Below are 19,034 nucleotides of genomic sequence, written 5' to 3' on the forward strand. Positions count from 1 at the left end.
AAAAAAAAAAAAAAAAATTGCAGGGATAACGTGTTTATTTCAGCCCTTCTCCCCATGTGAACTGGCACCTTTTAAAATTCATTGGGCATCAGGCGATCATGCACAATCCATCTGCTTTCACTTTATCATTTGCATTTCATGCCTCCTGGCTTTTGATGTGCTGATACTTTGATGCAGTCAGGAGATGCACATTATCATTATTTCAATTTTCGGGTGGGGGGGTCAATGGGCTCAACACACATATGCACTAAAATGTCATTTCCACCTTCCCACTGCCTGGTGATGCTCAATGGTGAAGACAATGGGGACAAAAAAGAGATGGTCCTGGTACCCCCATGCACACCGCCTTCCCAATTTACACATCACAAGTTTCTTATACACGTAAGTGTGGGCTGTAAATGAAGACAGATTCATCATGATGTGGTGGTAGAGGGAAATAAAGAGAAGCTGTGGTAGTTTCCCTCTTTCACATCTGGTAGGCAAAGAGGTTGAGATGATCCTTAATGAATCTGCATGAAATCTGGTGTCTTACAGTGATTTGACTCCATACTTAAAAAGCACTGACACGGACATAGCAAAGGAGCTAGCACATGATTAGATAACCTCCAGGACTGATCGTTCCCTTCAGCTAAAAACCATAATGTATTTCAGTCCATTGTCTAAGTTGTGGGCTGCAGCCTGCTTTTGGCAGCCAGACGTTACCCTCTAACACCCCACCAGTAGAACTGGCTCTACCTAATTCAAATGAGCAAGGTCAGCCACAGATGACAGAGTCTATTTTATTTTTCATGCTTCTTTCAATGAAAAAGATCCCAGTGTTTTATAGCAAGAATCAACTGAAACAACTTTTCAGATAAAAGTACTGCTTCTCTGGAAACCAAAACACTTACATGTCTGAGGGAAATGCTGTATGCAGCCTATCAACCAAGAAACAAAGTGACCATTCAGAGCTAGGGGAGGAAAAAGACATGTGCATGCATACACGAGAATGCACCTAAGTAACCGGGGTCGCCAGATTCCACTACAAAAAGACTAGCACTAAGTTAGTACTGTAAATTCTGTCCCAAATCTCCAGGCATATGTGGCTGATAGCAAATAGACAACGAATTTCGTAGATTTGACTATGTTGGAAAAATTTCATCCCCAGCTGTGACGCAAAGTAGCAGCATCTTTTTTATCTATCTGGAGTCTTACATTGGTGTCAGTCACCAAAGTATATGAAGCACTTACATTCCTTAATCACTAGCTCTTTGGACTGGAGCAAGGGGTGATGTAAATCATTCACTGCTACTCTCACAAGGAAATGCTTTGTCTTTCTCTAGAGGGTACTACTCAATCCACCCATCCCATAAACACAGCATCAGTAAGTCTCACTTATCACTGAAAGGCAAAACTAAAACAGATACAAGTATCCGTCCAGAGTCTGGTATGAGCAAAGATCAAAACAAACAACACTTCATGCCACAAAGCAGCTTCTCCACTGCAAGGGAAGATCCTGTTTAATCAGTCCCTGGGTAATGGGGCACATGGCCTATCAGTTAAAGAAAAATTCAAATAAGATTTCCCCGTGGAATTCAAGGGCAAAATGTTTCTCTCCTCTGAGCATAAGAAGTGGGATACTGAGCATAGATCTGAAAAAGCCACTGTTTTGGTAGCATGGTGACTACAGAAAATTAGCCTTTGATTCTTACCTCAGACACCGTTTAAAATCTCAAGTAGAATGGATTTGGTCATCTCTTTTTAAGCCCCAATGGGCATTTAGCTAAGTCACATGTAGCTCACACACAGTCAGCTGTCCCTCTTCAAGAGGCCCATGATTGAAACATCAGAGATGAGAGGCTCAGGATCAGAGTTAACAAGGAGTCACACTGCATCAGATTCAGGTGTGAGTCTAGATTCCAAGCCTCCAAGAAGTCAGGAGTGGTCAGATACACGCTTTAGTTTTGGATCGAACTTGACTATTGCCAGAGCTGGATGGGACCCACTGGAGCAGTGTAAGAAGGGGGGACACTGAACTATCAGCTGTTCAGATAACATGGTGATGAGTGACATACATGAACAGAACAGACGACGGAGAGTAAGGGTACATCTACACTACCCGGGAGCTCTATTTTGCAGGCATATCTATCTGGGGTTCTATTTTATGTGCCTAGTGGGGATGTGTGAAATTGAACCATCGGGGCCAAAAGCTGACCCCGTACTCCTCATTCTTGCGAGGACTAAGGGAGGTCCATGAGAGAGTTTCGCCTATGGACCTCTCTCAGCAAAGACAGCCAGGTAAATCAATTGTAGATGCTTTGATTCTAGCTATGCAGTTGCCGTAGCTGGAATTGCGTATCTATGATTGACTTTAAGGTCAAGTGTAGACCTGCCCTAAGCACATTGGCCATCTCCCCTAAGGACGCTTCCACAGTGCCAGTCAGCAGCAAATCTATGAACCAGGCAACATACACCACTTTAGTGAGCACTAAATTGACTCATTTTTCAAAAAGGATCTCAAAACACAGCTCCTTCCTGTGCTGGTGTGCCTGTGTAAGATCTTGCTCCGGTTGGAGTGTCCCAGAGGTGATAGGAACCCTGCTGAATTTTCTGCAGAGCCCTTTTTCCCATTGGATTACTGCACTGAATAAACTGTTTCCCTTTTGGTTGCCATTGTTTGCCAGGCATTCCTTGAAACACTGAAATGCAGCTTGTGCTCACCATGCACACATCCACCTCACGGGGTTGTAGACCAACCAAGCATGGAGCTACACAATGGCGAGAGGCACTCAGGCCTACACAAGCCTCATACCCACAAAACCAAATCCACCAATGCGAGAGAACAGCAGAGCGGCCGTGGCTCGTGCTGAGTTACAGGCTGGGACTTGGGGGTCATGATATTAATAGAGCTGGGGCAGCAAGGAAGGAAAATCGTCTCTTGGGAAGCAACACGAGCCGTTCAGTGCAGTGGAAGTGAATACGTTTATTTGCAGCTTAAAGTTTTTAAAAAGACACTAACATATTGACGATCCCCACAGTCCCATTCCTTTAATAATAATCTCACCACTTGGTGGGAGAAGTGTGTGGTGGCAGGCCTGGCAGCTCTGGTGAGTCTCCGGCACTGAATTAGAATGGAGTGGTGGTTGGGGGAACCTGGCTCTGGGAGAGGGGGAAGGGAAGGGTATTTTTTTAGAGCAGGCGGGGTGGGCTGGGAGTAACAATGTGGTGAATACGGGAAGACGACAACCACAGAAGTGTAATCTTTGAATTCCTATTGGACACTGCTGTTCTAAAGCAGCCCACTGTATTAACACGACCATTGGGGATGGGGAGAGGACTACAGGTGACGGAGACCTGCACCTTCCAAAAGGTCACTCCTCCAAACCAAGAGAACCCTGGGACAGTCTATCCCCTGACTTTCCGCCTACCTACCAGCTGCCCAACTTCCTTCCTTTCTCAAGACTCCGAGCTACCTAGTATGCGATGTGAGGATTCAGCCAGACATTTCAACCAAACATTGCTCACGCTTCTCCTCCTTGGCTGGGCCTTCTTGATCCAGGGACTCAGATTCTCGTGACCTTCCCCTATTTTACCTTTGGGGGCTGGGGGGAGTTCTTTACTATGTCAGTTACACAACATGGATTTCCCTTCAGCTAGAACATGATGGGCCACATTACACCTGGCACGAGCCCACTGAAGTCACAAAAGATTCAGTACATAGCCTTCATATATGGTCACTGCATCTTTAACTGTCATGGTCACTGCTGACTCAAAGTCGGAATTTTAACTAGATCATCCCTGTCAAAAATCACCTGGGGATCAATTACACAAAAACTGCTCAAAGAAATTGATTCTGTGAACAGAAAAAACAATCAAACAAGAGTGGCTAGCAAACGTCCACTACAGGGGTGGGGAATCTCTTCTGGGTCGGAGGCCATTGATCTAAATCAGTCAGTGGCCACACAAGAGTGAGGAGGGGGGGGAAAAAAAACCCTCACTGACATGGGTCCCAAACGAGGGGCAGAAAAAAAAAATGTAAGACAAACACCCTACAGCTCTAGCCTCACAGGAGGCAGAGAAAAGTGAGGAAGGAGGTTCAGGGCTTCTTACCCTAGGCTGGATTAACTCTCCTGGAGACCTGGGGCCGGTAGCTTTTGTGGGGTCCCCCAAGGCTCTGTGTGGGAGGGGGGGCTATCAGGGAGCAGGATGGAGGTGGGGGTGCAGATCTGGAAGGGCGGGTGGGGCAGTGCTGAAGCAGTGTCTGGGTGAGTAGAAGGGTGCAGGAGCGGGCTGGGGTGCGGTGCAGGTCTGGAAGGGCGGGTGGGGCAGTGCAGGAGCAGGGTCTGGGTGTGAGGAAGGGTGCAGGAGCAGGCTGGGGTGGGGTGTAGGGTGTGGAAGGGTGGGTGGGTGGGTGCAGGGTCTGGGTGCGAGGAAGGGTGCAGGAGTGGGCTGGGGTGGGATGCAGGGTGTGGAAGGGTAGGAGGGGGGTGCAGGTGCAGGGTCTGGGTGTGAGGAAGGGTGCAGGAGCGGGCTGGGGTGGGGTGCCGGGTCTAGGAGGTGGCTGTGTTACGGGGATGGGATGGGCTGCTTACCTGATGCAGCTCCCCGGGAGCCCACATGGCTCTGTGCCCCCCTGCCGCTCCCAAGCATCGCCCCTTGCTGCTCCCATTGGCCGCAGTTCTGGACAATGAGAGCCGCAGGAGAAAAGCTTCCAGGGTAGCAGTTCCCTGCACTGCTGCTCCCCAGCTGGGGGAGGGAGAACAGCAGCACACAGAGCAGCTTCCCACTCTCCACCAGGCAGTGCATGCAGGCTTGATCTGGGCAGATTCAGCCAGCCAGGCTTGGGGCTCCCCACACCCCACAGCGGAAAGCCCTCTCTGACGCACCCACCCTGCAGCCCCTCACATGGGAGTGAGGGGAATCCCAACCCTCGCAGCTTGGATCAGAGCAAGCTGCAGGTTTCTCATCCCTGCTCTGTGACATTTCCCCAGCCCTACTGGGGTGGGGGGGAGACGCATCTTAAACACACCTCTGCCGTTTCCACCTTCTGCCCACTGTGCACATGGTGAGTAACCCAGAACAGACTCGTGTGTGAGAGAGAGAGAGAGAGAGAGAGAGACCGAGAGAAAACCTGCACCAGAGCACACGCCAAACAGGAACTACCAGGCAGCCACGTGGCATTTGTGCAAAACAGGGCCTGGATTCAGGCAGACAACAACGTTATGGCAGATTAGGGTGATACAGTCACAGTCTGGGGAGGCCATGTTCTCCCAGTCCAAACAGCATCGTTCCTAAAAATGACATTCGAGTTTGAAAGTGAATTCTGGTATAAAAGCCGCAGCCCTGGAGATTGAATTCCTACAGCTACAAAGAGAAATGCAGCGTCACAACCGTAGTGCAAGCGTACCACGCAGCACCATCAAATCCTAGGGCTGCAAGAATCTCAGGAGGCCCAGTCCAGCCCCCAGCTACCTGATGCCTCAGCCTGAGAATGGAGGCTCTAGGACCGGGAAGGAACTTCAGTCTCCCTGGTCCATACAGTCTGTAGCTTCTCAGCAGACAATAAGCGGTACGTGACCATATTTCCCAGTGCTGAATACAGGACACCTGGTACAATTACCATATTCAAGCGAGTTCCACACCAATCGTACAAACATTAAAACTAACATCAACTTGACTGAGCCCCTGTTAAAAAGAAATACTGTGTAGCTGGATTCTTTTCATTTACCTTCTTATTTTTAAGGCTTTAGGATTCAAATGAGGAGGGTGATGCATACACGTGCCTCTCTCAGATCCGTGTGTGTGTGACCCAGCCCTTTCTGACTGGCACGCTGTGCCCTCTGTGCCTGGCTGGGCTCCCAGGATGAGCCCAGCTCTCTGGAACTTGGCACTGCGTCTTCCTGGGACAACATATGGGCTGGGGGATGGGAGGGTCACATGCCCCCTCCCTGGGATCTCACCAGAATGTGGCAGCAGCAGCCTTTTGGCACTGTGCAGGAGGGAAGCAATGGGAGCTCGTCAAGCTGCAGGAGAGGAGCGAGGGCGGGATGGAAGTGGATGGTCTGGCAGAGAGCTCCTCTCTTCTTCCTCCCACCCTGACACCACACTGATGTGACTGGAATCAGCTTATCCCTTCCTGCCCGCACTGTGTGAAAAGGCAGCTAACAGCTCCAGGCTGGCTGGCCACCAAGACAACCCAGCTGCCTCCTGTTTCCTAGCTACAGCATGTGCAGGAAGGGGTCAAACCCAGTGTCCCCTGTAAGCTGAGCGCTTGGGTGTCTGCCCAGGAGAGATTCAGGTACCGCCCAGCTATTTAGCGGAGCACCCACAGCTGGCAGCATGTGTTTCTATTCATGGTGCACATCCACAGGTGCCTTGGTGCATATAACAAAATTTATTCTGCTCAGGGATGGAAAAAAATAGAGGAAACACTTGCTAAGCCTTAAGGCTGCACTGTGCACCAGGTCCCAAGGAACCTGACTGCAGGGACATCAGCGAACCCAGCCAGAGAGGATGTCCTATGGGAAGGAGGAAGGCACCTTCCAGGACAGAAAAGGACCAAAGGCTGGAGGTAGAGGTGGGTGGCGAGGGTCCTAATCCTCGGCCCCAGAGGCTGCTCTGGAGCCTAAGGGTTCAGGGTGTGAACAGGTTGGCTAGTGGGTCTCAGGCTTTCCCAAGGTACTGGCCCAGCTAGAGGCAGTTGGGGAAGGAAGGAGCTTGCTGGCCAGGCTGCTGGTGAGCTCACTGGTCCAAGCAGAGGCTGGTTCTTAGTGCAGTGCTGGGAACAGGACATGCCTGGTAGGGTAGGGAGGGGAAGGAGGACTACGAAGCAGCAGCAGTGTGGAGGGGTGTGTGTGTGAAGGAGCAGAGCAGGGTGTGCACAGCAAGGGGGAAAACACATAAAGGACTGCTAGGTGGGGAGCAGAGGTGACATGTAACCAGCCACCACCTGGCACCTGCCTGCACTCACCAACCACTGCAGCCAGTGCCAGCTAGAAATGGGAGTGGCCGGGGGAGAGAGCCCTGCTGGTCAGAGCTCGCATATGGCAGGGGCTGCGTGGACAGACCAGCAGGGGGAGCAACTGGCCCCTTACACTGGATTTTCACCCCTACCCACAGTCTTACACACCCACCCTCATCATTGGGCACTGGACCTCCTCTTCTACCCCTCTGACCACTAATGGGCAGGTGCCTAGTGAGCAAGGACCCAGCGGTACTGAGAGAGAGGAGACAAAAATACGGGCCAACTGGACAATTTTTAAGAAAAAGTCAGTGCACCTGTAGGAGGCCTTGAATACAGGACAGTTCCTTTAAAAATGGGACATCTGGTCACCCTAATAAACTGGCCGAATCATGTCATTTGTGGTGCTGGTGATTTGTGAGAAAAGAGACATGTTCCATTGAAGACCTCGTTCATTTCACACAAAACAAAACACATGATCAGAAGTAAACTCTGAGGCACAGAACTCACTTTGTTGAGGGCTCCAGCTCCAGTAAGGATTATATGGGAGTTCTCTACCTGGATTGTCCTCTGCCCTAGACGGACAAGATAGGCCCCAATTCCAATTGCCCGGCATGTCACCTAAAAAACACAACGTCACATTTGCATCATATCCTGACGTCCCTCTGAGATTTGCATTGACTGACATGGGAATAATGTGTTTACTTCAGGCCCTTGTGTGTCCTGTAGCCAAAGAATTTGCCCTGCAGTGCAGAACTCTGCTCCAGAACCTAGGTTTTCATTTAAAAATGAACGAGAAATGTGTTTTATAAAACAAAATTAAAAAGCAATAGCTCTTGAGCCAACTGCTCAGTCAAAATAGAGCTGCTTCGCTTTTCAAATGCATTTCTTAGTGTATTCTGAAATGTACCTCACTGCTTCAAAAAGAGAACATTTTAGCAGCCAGAGCCTCTGCTACTGGTAACTGGTGCAGCTCTGTCAAATTTGAATGCCACTGTCAAATTTTCAGCAGAAAGAGGAGATGAAGTTGCAAGAAGAGAAAACAGTGGGGGATTACCAGGTTGATGGTGATGATATCCTCATAGGCTAATGATGATTCCCCAGCAATCATTCCAGATCCTCGGAGGTTCTCCACTCCAAGTCCTTCTTCCTTCCCAATAATATCAGTTATTTTATACCTAACAAGAAGATGTACAGTCTTTATGACACAAGATCCAATAATTTGCCAAACCAATTAGCTGCAAAGAACTTGGAAGGTGATTAAATATCATTAATGCTGCAAACAGTAGTGTGCAGAAATTGGCCAGGATTTATATACTGGCTCAAGAATGAGGAGCAGTGGTCTCAAGTTGCAGGGGAAGAGGTCTAGGTTGGATATTGGGAAAAACTATTTCACTAGGAGAGTGGTGAAGCTCCGGAATGGGTTACCTAAGGAGGTGATAGAATCTCTTTCCCTAATGGTCTTTAAAGTCCATCTTGACAAAGTATTGATTTAGTTGCGACTGGTCCTGCTTTCAGCAGGGGGTTGGACTCAATGATCTCCTGAGGTCTCTTCCAACCCTATGATTCTACAACCTGCCTTACCGCAGCCCCAAGGAAGAGGCCTACACACTGGCCACCACAGCACAGCCATAGGGAGGAAATGCTGACGGAGCTGCACAAGTTACTGAAAAGTTTTGGGGCAGCACTGAAGTCAGCTCCAGGGAGAAATGTTCTGTTTTCTCACAGGCCTAATTAAAATTAGGTTCCTACCTGCTCTCCACTTTCTTCTTTCATGTCTTTCCTTCTCCGTTCCTGCCTCCCCTCCTGCCTCCCTTCTTGGCTTAACCTCTCTCTGTTCTATGTGGCTCAGATTCAGAAAGAGCACACAAGCATGTGCTTAAGTGCTTCACTGAACTGAGGCCTGCTTTTGTTTCTAACTCCTGCTCCCTAGCTCCTCTCTCCTTCCTCTTCTTTTACAGCCCATCAATCTGTCTGCAAACCTCTTTTTTTCTCCCAAGCTCTATCCCCCTCCTTCCACCTCCAGGCCTCACATTAAGAACCCCAATGTCTCCTTTCTTATTCTCAACATTTGTGGTGCCAATCTGTACGAGTGCCCTGACTGAGGGCATTTGGACACAGCAGGTGCCATCTGCCACCTAGAATAGACGTGCATGTGGAAAATTGAATCTTTTGGAAAAGATCGTTCTGCAGCGGCACTCCAAGCCACAGAATGCAAATGAGTAAAAATTCACTTAGGTGGGTTCTCTTGTCACAACTCTTGTGTTGACTACGTGTTTCCAACCGAGAAGGCACTTCTATTACTCAGGCTGTGAACTCTTTGGGGGCAGGATGATCATTTTGTTCCGTGTTTGTATAACACCTAACATGCAGGGGCCTGCTTCACGATATGGGCTCCAGCAATACACATCTTAATTTTTGCTCCACTACATTTCATAGGCCATTTTGTGAGACAACATTTCATCCTTACTGTTCTAGTTCTACAATCTATATGTAATAATGGGGCAACGTGTGTTATGAGCCAGGGTGCTAGAGGTGTCCTGATGACTAGACAAGAAAACACAGGCAAGAAAGTGATGCACATTCCCCATATACAGGTTGAACTTCTAAAAACCGGGACTCACTCTCTGGTCTGGCAACATCACCACAGATGCTCCTAGAACAGAGAGCCTCAGACACTAGGAGTTGACTAGCAGTAAGGCCTGCAGCCAGGAGCCCTGCCAGGGCCAACAGTAGCAGAACCAGCCACATGTCTGGGCGGGGCCTGTGGCAGCAGACTGGGAGCCTGGCTGGGGAGAGCAGCAGAGCAGGGCTGGTAGCCCAGCCAGGGATTGCAGCAGCCCAGCCAGGGCTGGAAGCAGAGCCTGCCTGGGGACTGGCAGCTGGGCTGGGAGTGGAGCTGGGCAGGGGAACCAGCGATCGGTATGCGCTATAAACTGGGCACTTGGATGGCTGCTCGGCAGAAATTCAAGTGCCACTTAGTTGATTAGCTGAGCACCCGCAGCTAGGTTTTGTTTCTACCAGTGGTGTATAGTCAGTGTGCCTCCTGTGCAATACATTTTTATTGCGCACTGAGTGGAAAAAAATCGTAGGGGATGGAGCAGCAGCTGGAGCCAGGAGCCAAGGTGGGCAGGGGGGCATTGGCAGAAGGCTGGAACTGACCACTCCTGGTAAGCAAACTCCCTTGTTCGGGACCAGTGGATGTCCTTGGGATGCTGGACAAGGGAGGCCCAAACTCTGTATAGCCAAGGTAAAGGAGGATCAGATACATCAGCTTACCTGGACTCTCCTTCATCCTCCACATGCTCACAATGAACTGAGTTCAGGGCACTGACTTTCTTATAATCTTGAGGTGTTAGGTACAAGTATTTATAACCCTGTGGGGACAAATAATTAGGTTTATTTATTATCAATTCATTCCTCCTCTGGCCCCACCCCAAAAAAGAAGTCTTTCCAAGGGATGTATTTATCCAAAAGGGGCAATAACAAAGGGATTTCCAGCACCTGCAGCTCCAGTTGATGTCAAGGAAAGCTGAGAATGCTCAGAATCTCCAAAAATTGGGCTGTAATCCATCCTTGATGCTCTTGTGGCAGCTAACATTTGGCCTAATTCCTTGGTAGAGCCTTAACTCACCTTTGTTAAGAGACACTGGGTAGTATAACTATAAAAAAATTAGCCAGTGGATCATCCCATAGCTCCATTCCTGCACACTGACTCTGAGATCAAGAGCCTACTTACTTTATAAGGGTCACCAGGGTCTTCCCAAGCAACATGAAACATATGACGAATCTCCTCAGCCAAGCCAATCCTCGCTCCACTGTTGGCAGCCACATAAATTCGTGGGATACCCTGTGTTCGAGCCAGCTCAGAAGCCCTAAGGAACAGCAAGTCCTCTTGGGGCCCAAAGGACCCTATTCGATATGTAATGTCATTGCCAATGACTATGATATCACGGCCATCTGGGTACTCAGGACTCTTGAGTGTCATTTTCCAGGCCACCATACCAATCTGTGGTCACACAAAGGGGAAGAGAAGGTTTAGAATTCTGTATCTTCCAGTACTGATAGAGGGATTTCTACCACTCTTCCATGCCCACTTGATTAGAAACCCTGTCTTGTATGTGAGGACTTGCAAAGAACAGCACTGTGGACACATGCTCATACTTCACTGTGAGGTTTGCTCAAGTAAGGCCTGCAAAACATGTCCTCAACTCTACCACCACAGCACGTTGCCCTCGGTTGCTACGTTCTTCTCACCCAAGACATTCAGCAGCAGTGGTTCTCCCTTTACCCACCACGCAAAGCCATTCAGGGATTTATCATGCCTCTGAGACGCAGCCTACAAAATCCCTCTCTTTTCTCGCTGGCTTTATTCTGTGTCACAGAGGACACAGGGTTAGTTAAAACATTCTGTTTCAGTGTGGTTTGTTTACAGGAATCCCTGCCTTCCCCTTTCGAGCCACCCAGTCAATCACACTTCAGACTGATTCCTGGCCTATAATACTCATTGCCTGCTCTCCATTACTCTTTGCCCTCTGTGTTTTAATCTTTTTATTTCAAAACTCTCTCTACTTTTGTTTTCTACCCTTTCCCTGCAATTCTTTGTCTCTGGCACCCTTCTTTCCACAGACACCACTGCAGCCTGTTTCAGCTTCAGCCTAACTGTCTGAGCTCACCTGTATAAGTAATGTTTTTTTAGAGTTTTTTTTTTTTTTTTAAAATCACCAGATGTTCTCTCCTGGTCCTGCCTAATGGAGATGAGCAATATTGCTCATATCTGGCACCTGCCTCTCCGCCCCTGTGTATGACGACACTAGGGACATGGCCATCAAGGAGCACCACTAAGAGATGTAATTAGCAGCCTAGCCCTGAAACCCACATACTTCACCCATCGCCGCTTGCCCAAGGATCATAAGCGCTGAGTATACATTCCTCAAGCCGGTTGCACAACCTCTGCAATCATTATTGGTGAAGCTCTCATTACTGATACTTGGGATTTTGAGCATTATGAACTAGAAAGTGGGGGATGCGGATGGGGGGACGAGACGCTGCTGATAGATATGTGCTATTTAATACAAATCAGAATGGGCACAATAAACAGACAAGATCCAATCAACATCTGCAATAAGATACAGTGTAACAGTTTCATTAAAAAAAAAAAGCCTGTCAGAGAAATTAATCAAAGCATCATTGGAGAAAATGCAGGCAGCTATCCAAAAACATCACAGCTATGACAGCTCCTTTTCCTTCTCATCCCTTTCAATAGCTGGGATCGCAGGCAAACAGAAAGTTGGAGCTCTCTGTGCACCTTCCTATGTGGCTTCATTTCATTCATTCTCATTTTAAATCTGTAGCACCTTAAAGACTAACAATTTTTCTTTATTAGGTAATGAGCTTTCAAAAACCCATGAAAGCTCATTACCTAGTAGATAAAAATGGTTAGTCTTTAAGGCGCTACAGGACTGCTTGGATTTTTTTGTGAAGCTACAGCCTAACGCAGCTACCCCCTGAGACTATTTCTCATGCCCCTGAGAGTGGGGAAACTGAGAGGAGGGTAATTTTGTTATTTCTGAATATTTGCTGATGTACAGGCAAATTTCAGCAGCACACTGCAGAGGCTTTAGAGGTGAGAGATATGCACCAGCTGCAGAGACAGGAGCAGAAAACCTAAAAGGTCAGCCGGATGTTTTGCTCAAATACCAAGCTTGTTACTAAATTAATGGAAAGCCTGAATGCTGTACAATGAGTCACTGCAGGAGATGACCACCTCAAACACCGCAAGCCTCAGCAAAGACACAAAGGGTCACACTGGCAACTTACCAGGGGCTCAAAGGGCAAGCTTACTGATCAAAAACAAATCCACGCAGCCACAGAATGTGCTGTTCTTTCCCTTTTTAATATCACCAGCCACCCCCAAATGTTGCTACTGAACATCTTTGTCCCCCGGGCCTCATGGTTACAGGGGGAGCGGGCTGAATTCAAGTACCTCAAGATCTAGCACTTAGGAGAGGCAAACACCATGAATCATTATCAAAATGAGTAGGGACTGAGTTACCGGCTTCAGCATTAGCCTGAAGACACCGTGGGCTGCCCACTAGGCTTTACAAGTGTTTCTCAAGCAGGAGTAAGTGAACCCGTCGAGGCACACTGAGGTCTTCCAGGGGTACATCAACTCACCTAGATATGTGCCTAGTTTCACAACAGGCTACATAAAAAACACTAGTAAAGTCAGTACAACTAAAAGTTCATTCAGACAATGACGTGTTTCTACTGCTTCATATGCCTTATGCTGAAACGCAAGTACAATACAGTAAACCCTCAAAAATGCACAATTTGGAGTTGCACTTAACTCGCATTAACACAAGTTAAGCATAACTCAAAATCCAGCTCTCCCTCAGCCCTGGTTCAACCTCCTCAGCTCAGTGCCCCGCCCCCCCCGCTCTGGCTCACCCTCCACCTGTGTGCCCGGCTCTGGCTCACCAACCCTCACACTAAGGTGACCAACCGTCCTGTCTTTGGCAGGACAGTCCCGTATTTGGGACACCAAAAAGGCCTCCCTACTTATTTTTCAAAAGGGACGAATTATCCCATATTTTGGCCCTCTGGGGTTCGGGTCGGGAGCACCTATGGTTGCTGATTTCCTGCCGCTTCCCTGGGACTCAGGGCCAGGAGTGCCCGCGGCCACTGCTTCCCTGGGGATTGGGGTGGCAGGAGGCTTGGTGAAGCTGGGAGGAGCCACCCCTCCCTCCCCATATCTTCTTGTCCCATATGTGGGACAGGGAGATATGGTCACCCTACCTCAGGCACAGATCCGGCTCAAGCCCCCTGCCCCAGTTCAAACTCCCTGCATGTGGCTCCAGCTAAACCCTCCCCAACCCCCCGTGATCTGGTTCACCCACCCCCCACATGTGGCTCTGGTTCCATCCTCCTGCACCAGTTCAACCATCCCTCCAGCCCAGGGAAAAAGCTGCCCCCTGACATGAGAAATTCAGGTTACACAAGGGTTTGTGGGAGCAGAACACTCACATAAATCGAGGGTCTACTGTATCTCTACTCCAATGCATTTTTTGGACAGTAGAAAGGCAGCAAGTGTTCAGCAGTAGTCTTCTGTGATACTTTTGCATGGTTTTGTAAGTAGTTTTTAAGTGAGATGTAACTTGGTGGTATGCAAAACAAATCTAACTCCTGAAAAGTGTACAGTAATCTGGAAAGATTGAATGGCACTTGTTTGAAGACCTCAGATTACTTTAGGATCATATTTCTCAACCAGTGGTATATGTACCCTTAGGGGTACGAGGGAGAAGTCTGCGGGTGCTTATGTTTTTTTTAAAAGGCATACTTTATAAAAGAAAGGTTGAGAAACACTGGGCTATCCCTCGCCCAGGTAGTTTAATCAAACACAAGTTTTGCCACAGACCATTTCAATCCTCCATTCTATTTCTGATAGTCAAAAAGAATTTTTTTTACCCATATTCCCTTTTGCTTTCTTTTCTTAAAAACGGCACAACCCATTGCACTGTAGACGTCTTCCTCAAGAAATACTAATATTTTACACAGACATCTACCCTAGTGTAACAACCCACAGCTGTCCTGGTTTCAAATAGACTAAGGTCATTAGCAGGGAAGAAACTGGTAACCTTTAACACCAACACCCAAGCCCAAGCCACTTACACTACACGAGCAGCTCTGCTAGCTTTCAGTAAAATTAGGCCCTTAATTCTCCCTGTGGCTAGTAAAAAGATAGAAACAGGATTACACACACCATGACAGGATCACAATGAGTTCTGAGAAGTTAAGTAAGAGATTACTATCCACAGTTTACAGATGGATAAACTGAGGCACAATGGAATTAACTGACATGCTCCTGGTCTGTCAGGGGACCAGTGTCAGAATCAGATTATAATCTAGGATGCCTGACTGCTTCCCCTGTGCTCTATCCTCAAGATTGGGCTGCCTCCCAGGATGTAATCTCAACAGAGATTTTATACGAAGAATATTTCCAACAAATACAACACAGCTCAAAACAGAAGCAAAGTGTTTCCTTCTAAACCTGAGGTTCTGCATCCCTAATACACATCCTTATAAGTAATTTTCCTCTTTTGGTATTCTCACCTAATTATCAACTGTTTGAAGTGGGCCACATCCACACTGGTTATATATGGAGACATACCTATCTCATAGACCTGGAAGGGACCTTGAGAGGTCATTAAATCCAGTCCCCTGCACTCATAGCAGGTCCTAATGCCACCCTAAAATTTTTTTTAAAACTATTTGCCCAAGATTCCTTTAAAAGGACACCTCAGGGTTTGAGCCCATAACTTTCAGTTTAGTAAGTCAATGCTCAAACCACTGAGCTATCCCTCCAGCAAAGCCTATTTGCACTAGGCCTCTAACTGGCCACCTCCAGGTTTGGGCTCACAAATCAGTTCAGCAGGCCTATGCTCTAACCACTAAGTTATCCTGCCCAAGTGCCTAAAAGGGACACCTCAAGGTTTGAACTTACAACCTTCAGTTTAGCAGGCTGAAGCTTGAACCACTGAGCTATCTCCCCCCAAAACACCTTCTTGTACTAGGCCTCTAAATGGCTCTTTCAAGGTCTGACCTCACAAACCAGGGCTTAACAGCCCAATGCTCTAACTACTGAGCTACTCCACTCCATAAAGTCTATTCACCCAAGGCCCAAACTCACAACCCTGGGTTTAAAAGGGCCATGCTCTAACCACAGGGCTACACGTCCCCTTAAACAGCCTTCTAAGCACCAATGTAACACTCCCATCTTTGCCCCTAGGTACAAACCCCCCACCCCTTGAAACTTCCCCTTCATGCCAGGAAAGATAATGGAACAGGTAATTAAAGAAATCATCTGCAAGCACTTGGAAGGTGGTAAGGCGATAGGGAACAGCCAGCATGGATTTGTAAAGAACAAATCATGTCAAACCACTCTGACAGCTTTCTTTGATAGGATAACGAGCCTTGTGGATAGGGGAGAAGCAGTAGATGTGGTATACTAGGCAAATACAACTTAGATGAGGCTACTATAAGGTGGGTGCATAACTGGCTGGATAACCATACTCAGAGAGTAGTTCTTAATGAGTCTCAATCCTGTTGGAAAAGTACAACAAGTGGGGGGTTGCGTGGTGGTCTGTTTTAGGACTGGTTCTGTTCAGTAATCTTCATTGGCATAGAAAGCACGCTTATTATGTTTGCAGATGATACCAAGCTGGGAGGGGTTTCTACTGCTTTGGAGGATAGGGTCATGATTCAAAATGAGCTGGATAAATTGGAGAAATAGTCTGAGGTAAATAGGATGAAGTTTAATAAGGAAAAACGCAAAGTGCTCCACTTGGGAAGGAACAATCAGTTTCACACATACAGAATGGGGAGAGACTGTCTAGGAATGACTACAGCAGAAAAGGATCTAGGGGTTATAGTGGACCACAAGCTAAATATGAGTCAACAGTGTGATGTTGTTACAAAAAAAAGCAAACATGATTCTGGGATGCATTAACAGGTGTGTTGTAAACAAGACATGAGAAGTCATTCTTCCGCTCTACTCTGCACTGGTTAGGCCTCAGATGGAGTCTTGTGTCCACTTCTGGGCACCACAGTTCAAGAAAGATGTGGAGAGATTAGAGAGGGTCCAGGAAAGAGCGAAAAGAATGATTTAAGGGCTAGAGACTGTGACCTGTGATGAAAGGCTGAAAGAATTGGGCTTGGTTAGTTTGGAAAAGAGAAGATTGAGGGGGGAACACGATAACAGTTTTCAGGTATCTAAACAGGTGTCATAAGGAGGAGGGAGAAAACTTGTTCTTTTTGGCCTCTGAGGATAGAACAAGAGGCAATGGACTTAAACTGCAGCAAGGGAGGGTTAGGTTGGACATTAGGAAAAAGTTCCTAACTGTCGAGGTGGTCAAACAGTGGAATAAATTGACAAGGGAGGTTGTGGAATCTCCATGGCTGGAGATATTTAAGAACAGATTAGATAGATGTCTATCAGGGATGGTTTAAGACGGTACTTGGTCCTGCCATGAGGGCAGGGGGCTGGACTCGATGGCCTCTCGAGGTCCCTTCTAGTCCTAGTATTCCATGATTCTATGCATCTGACAAAGTGAGCTGCAACCCACCAAAGCTTATGTCCTAATAAACTTTAGGGAGAAAGTACAGTAGCAGGCTATAAAATCATGACCAGTATGGAAAAAGCAAATAAAGAAGAGTTATTTACTTGTTCTCATAATACAAGAACTGCGGGGGGTGGGGGGGGTCACCAAATGAAATTAATAGGGAGCAGGTTTAAAACAAACAAAAGGACGTATCTCTTCACACTATGCGCAGACAACCTGTGGAACTCCTTGCCACAGGATGTTGTGGAGTCCAAGACAATTACAGAGTTCAAAAAGAGCTAGACACATTCATGGAAGATAGGCCATTTTTATATTCTTATGCCACAGGACTCCTTGTTTTTTTTGCTCATCTTAAATTTTCTTTGTCCCATTGCTGTAGGCTATTACAGAAATGGCACAATGAATTTCCATAACCAAATAACCTTACATACTCTTGAAAACAGTTTTAAAATGGACAAGTTGGATACAAACATGCTATTAAAAAAAAAAAGCACCAAGATGCCACCCTCTTAGATTCCCCAACACTTGGGTTACTTGGTTAGGAATAAAAAAAAAAAAAAAAAAAAAAGCAGGGTACAGAAAATGATTTTTTTTTTAAAAAAAACTTTGAAAGGCTCATGTGCTGTTTAAATTTATGAGTAGGAGGGGAGAGTTTTCTATTTAAAAAAAATATGTTTTTTAACTTAACAGCAGCATGCCAAAAAGGGAGCATTCATGGGTTAATCAGACAGGCCGAGCTAATCACTCAAAAGTACTGACATAACAAAGATGGGGTGATAACGAGGGGTGGCAGTTTAAAAACAGGATACTGAAAACAGTCAGAGCAGTTTGGAAGCACTTGTTCTGCCACACTTTGGTCCCCAGCACACGTAGGAAGAGAGAGCGCGTACACAGAAGGGGAGGGGGAGAATAAAAACAAGAACCGTCTTATTTAACTGTTTTTATGTTGGTGAAATGATTTGTGCTACAGTATTTCCATAAGAAGTGGGACCATTATTCTTCTGTAGAAACACATTTGGTTTGAAAAGTATCACTGGACAGAATGTGGAAATCAAACCAGATGAATTATTCACAGCCTCCGATCAGAAGTGATCATTATTTCTGGTGTTCCGAACTGTGATTAGGATGCGGTGCTTAGATGTCATTTGCTCTCTGAGTAACACCAGCAATGGAGAATACCATCACTCACTCACTCTCTCTCTCTCTCTCTCTCTCTCAAACACACACACACACTACATACATAGACACGTTTTATATCTATAATTTTATACACACCCTCTCCCAGGAGATCTTGGCTTAGTGTAACTGTAGATAGTAAAAACGTGATATGAACTAACGTTCATTTTCATGATGCTAAAATGTCACTAGCTTGACACACAGTGTCAACACTAATCATGACCTAAAATTAACACCAAAATTGACTTCAATGTTAATTGTGCTATCAATGTGAATGGTAATACACATACTGATGCCGTTACAAATTGACTGCCAGTGGCAGTCAGAGCTGTTGACAACCAAAGAGAGAAAAGGAAGAAATGATTCCATTCTCTCCCACTGTAGCCCAGAAGATACTAGAAATGATGGGACACTGATGGAAGTAGTAGGGGCCCCTTGGGGTGGGGGAGTCCCTTTCTACCACATTCAGTAAGCCCTCAAGAAAATTATTTGACACAAAAATCTAATGTAAAGCAGAACAGCTTGTTAATCATCAGCATCCATGTCTATGAGCCATGGCAATCATGTTATTTCACTCTCCTCTCAGCAAAAGGATGACATTAGATCACATGTACTTTTTGCCATGCTTAATTTTATTTATGTTTAAATTTGGAAACCTGGATGTGGTGCTCTGCAAATGTCCCTACCATGCTGGGTAGCTTTTTAAAAAGTCTGGTGTCAAATAACAGGCAATATTTCTCTCTAAGTGTCTTCATGATTTACACACCATATCTCATTACTATTTTATTATATGTGTA

General features: G+C 46.7%; 1 protein-coding gene across 1 annotated transcript in view; it reads right to left on the reverse strand.

The window, feature by feature from the left end:
• ACACA (acetyl-CoA carboxylase alpha) overlaps positions 1-19,034 on the reverse strand; it is a 248,727-nt gene that overhangs the window by 72,589 nt on the left and 157,104 nt on the right. The window contains exons 44-47 of the mRNA XM_075013812.1: positions 10,680-10,949; positions 10,220-10,317; positions 7,998-8,118; positions 7,451-7,561 (exon numbers count right to left, since the gene is read on the reverse strand). Coding sequence (XP_074869913.1) covers positions 7,451-7,561; positions 7,998-8,118; positions 10,220-10,317; positions 10,680-10,949 — 600 coding nt within the window. The remainder of the gene's footprint in view (positions 1-7,450; positions 7,562-7,997; positions 8,119-10,219; positions 10,318-10,679; positions 10,950-19,034) is intronic.

This window comes from Carettochelys insculpta, chromosome 19 (assembly GCF_033958435.1).
Source record: "Carettochelys insculpta isolate YL-2023 chromosome 19, ASM3395843v1, whole genome shotgun sequence".
In the NCBI taxonomy this organism is placed as follows: Eukaryota; Metazoa; Chordata; order Testudines; family Carettochelyidae; genus Carettochelys; species Carettochelys insculpta.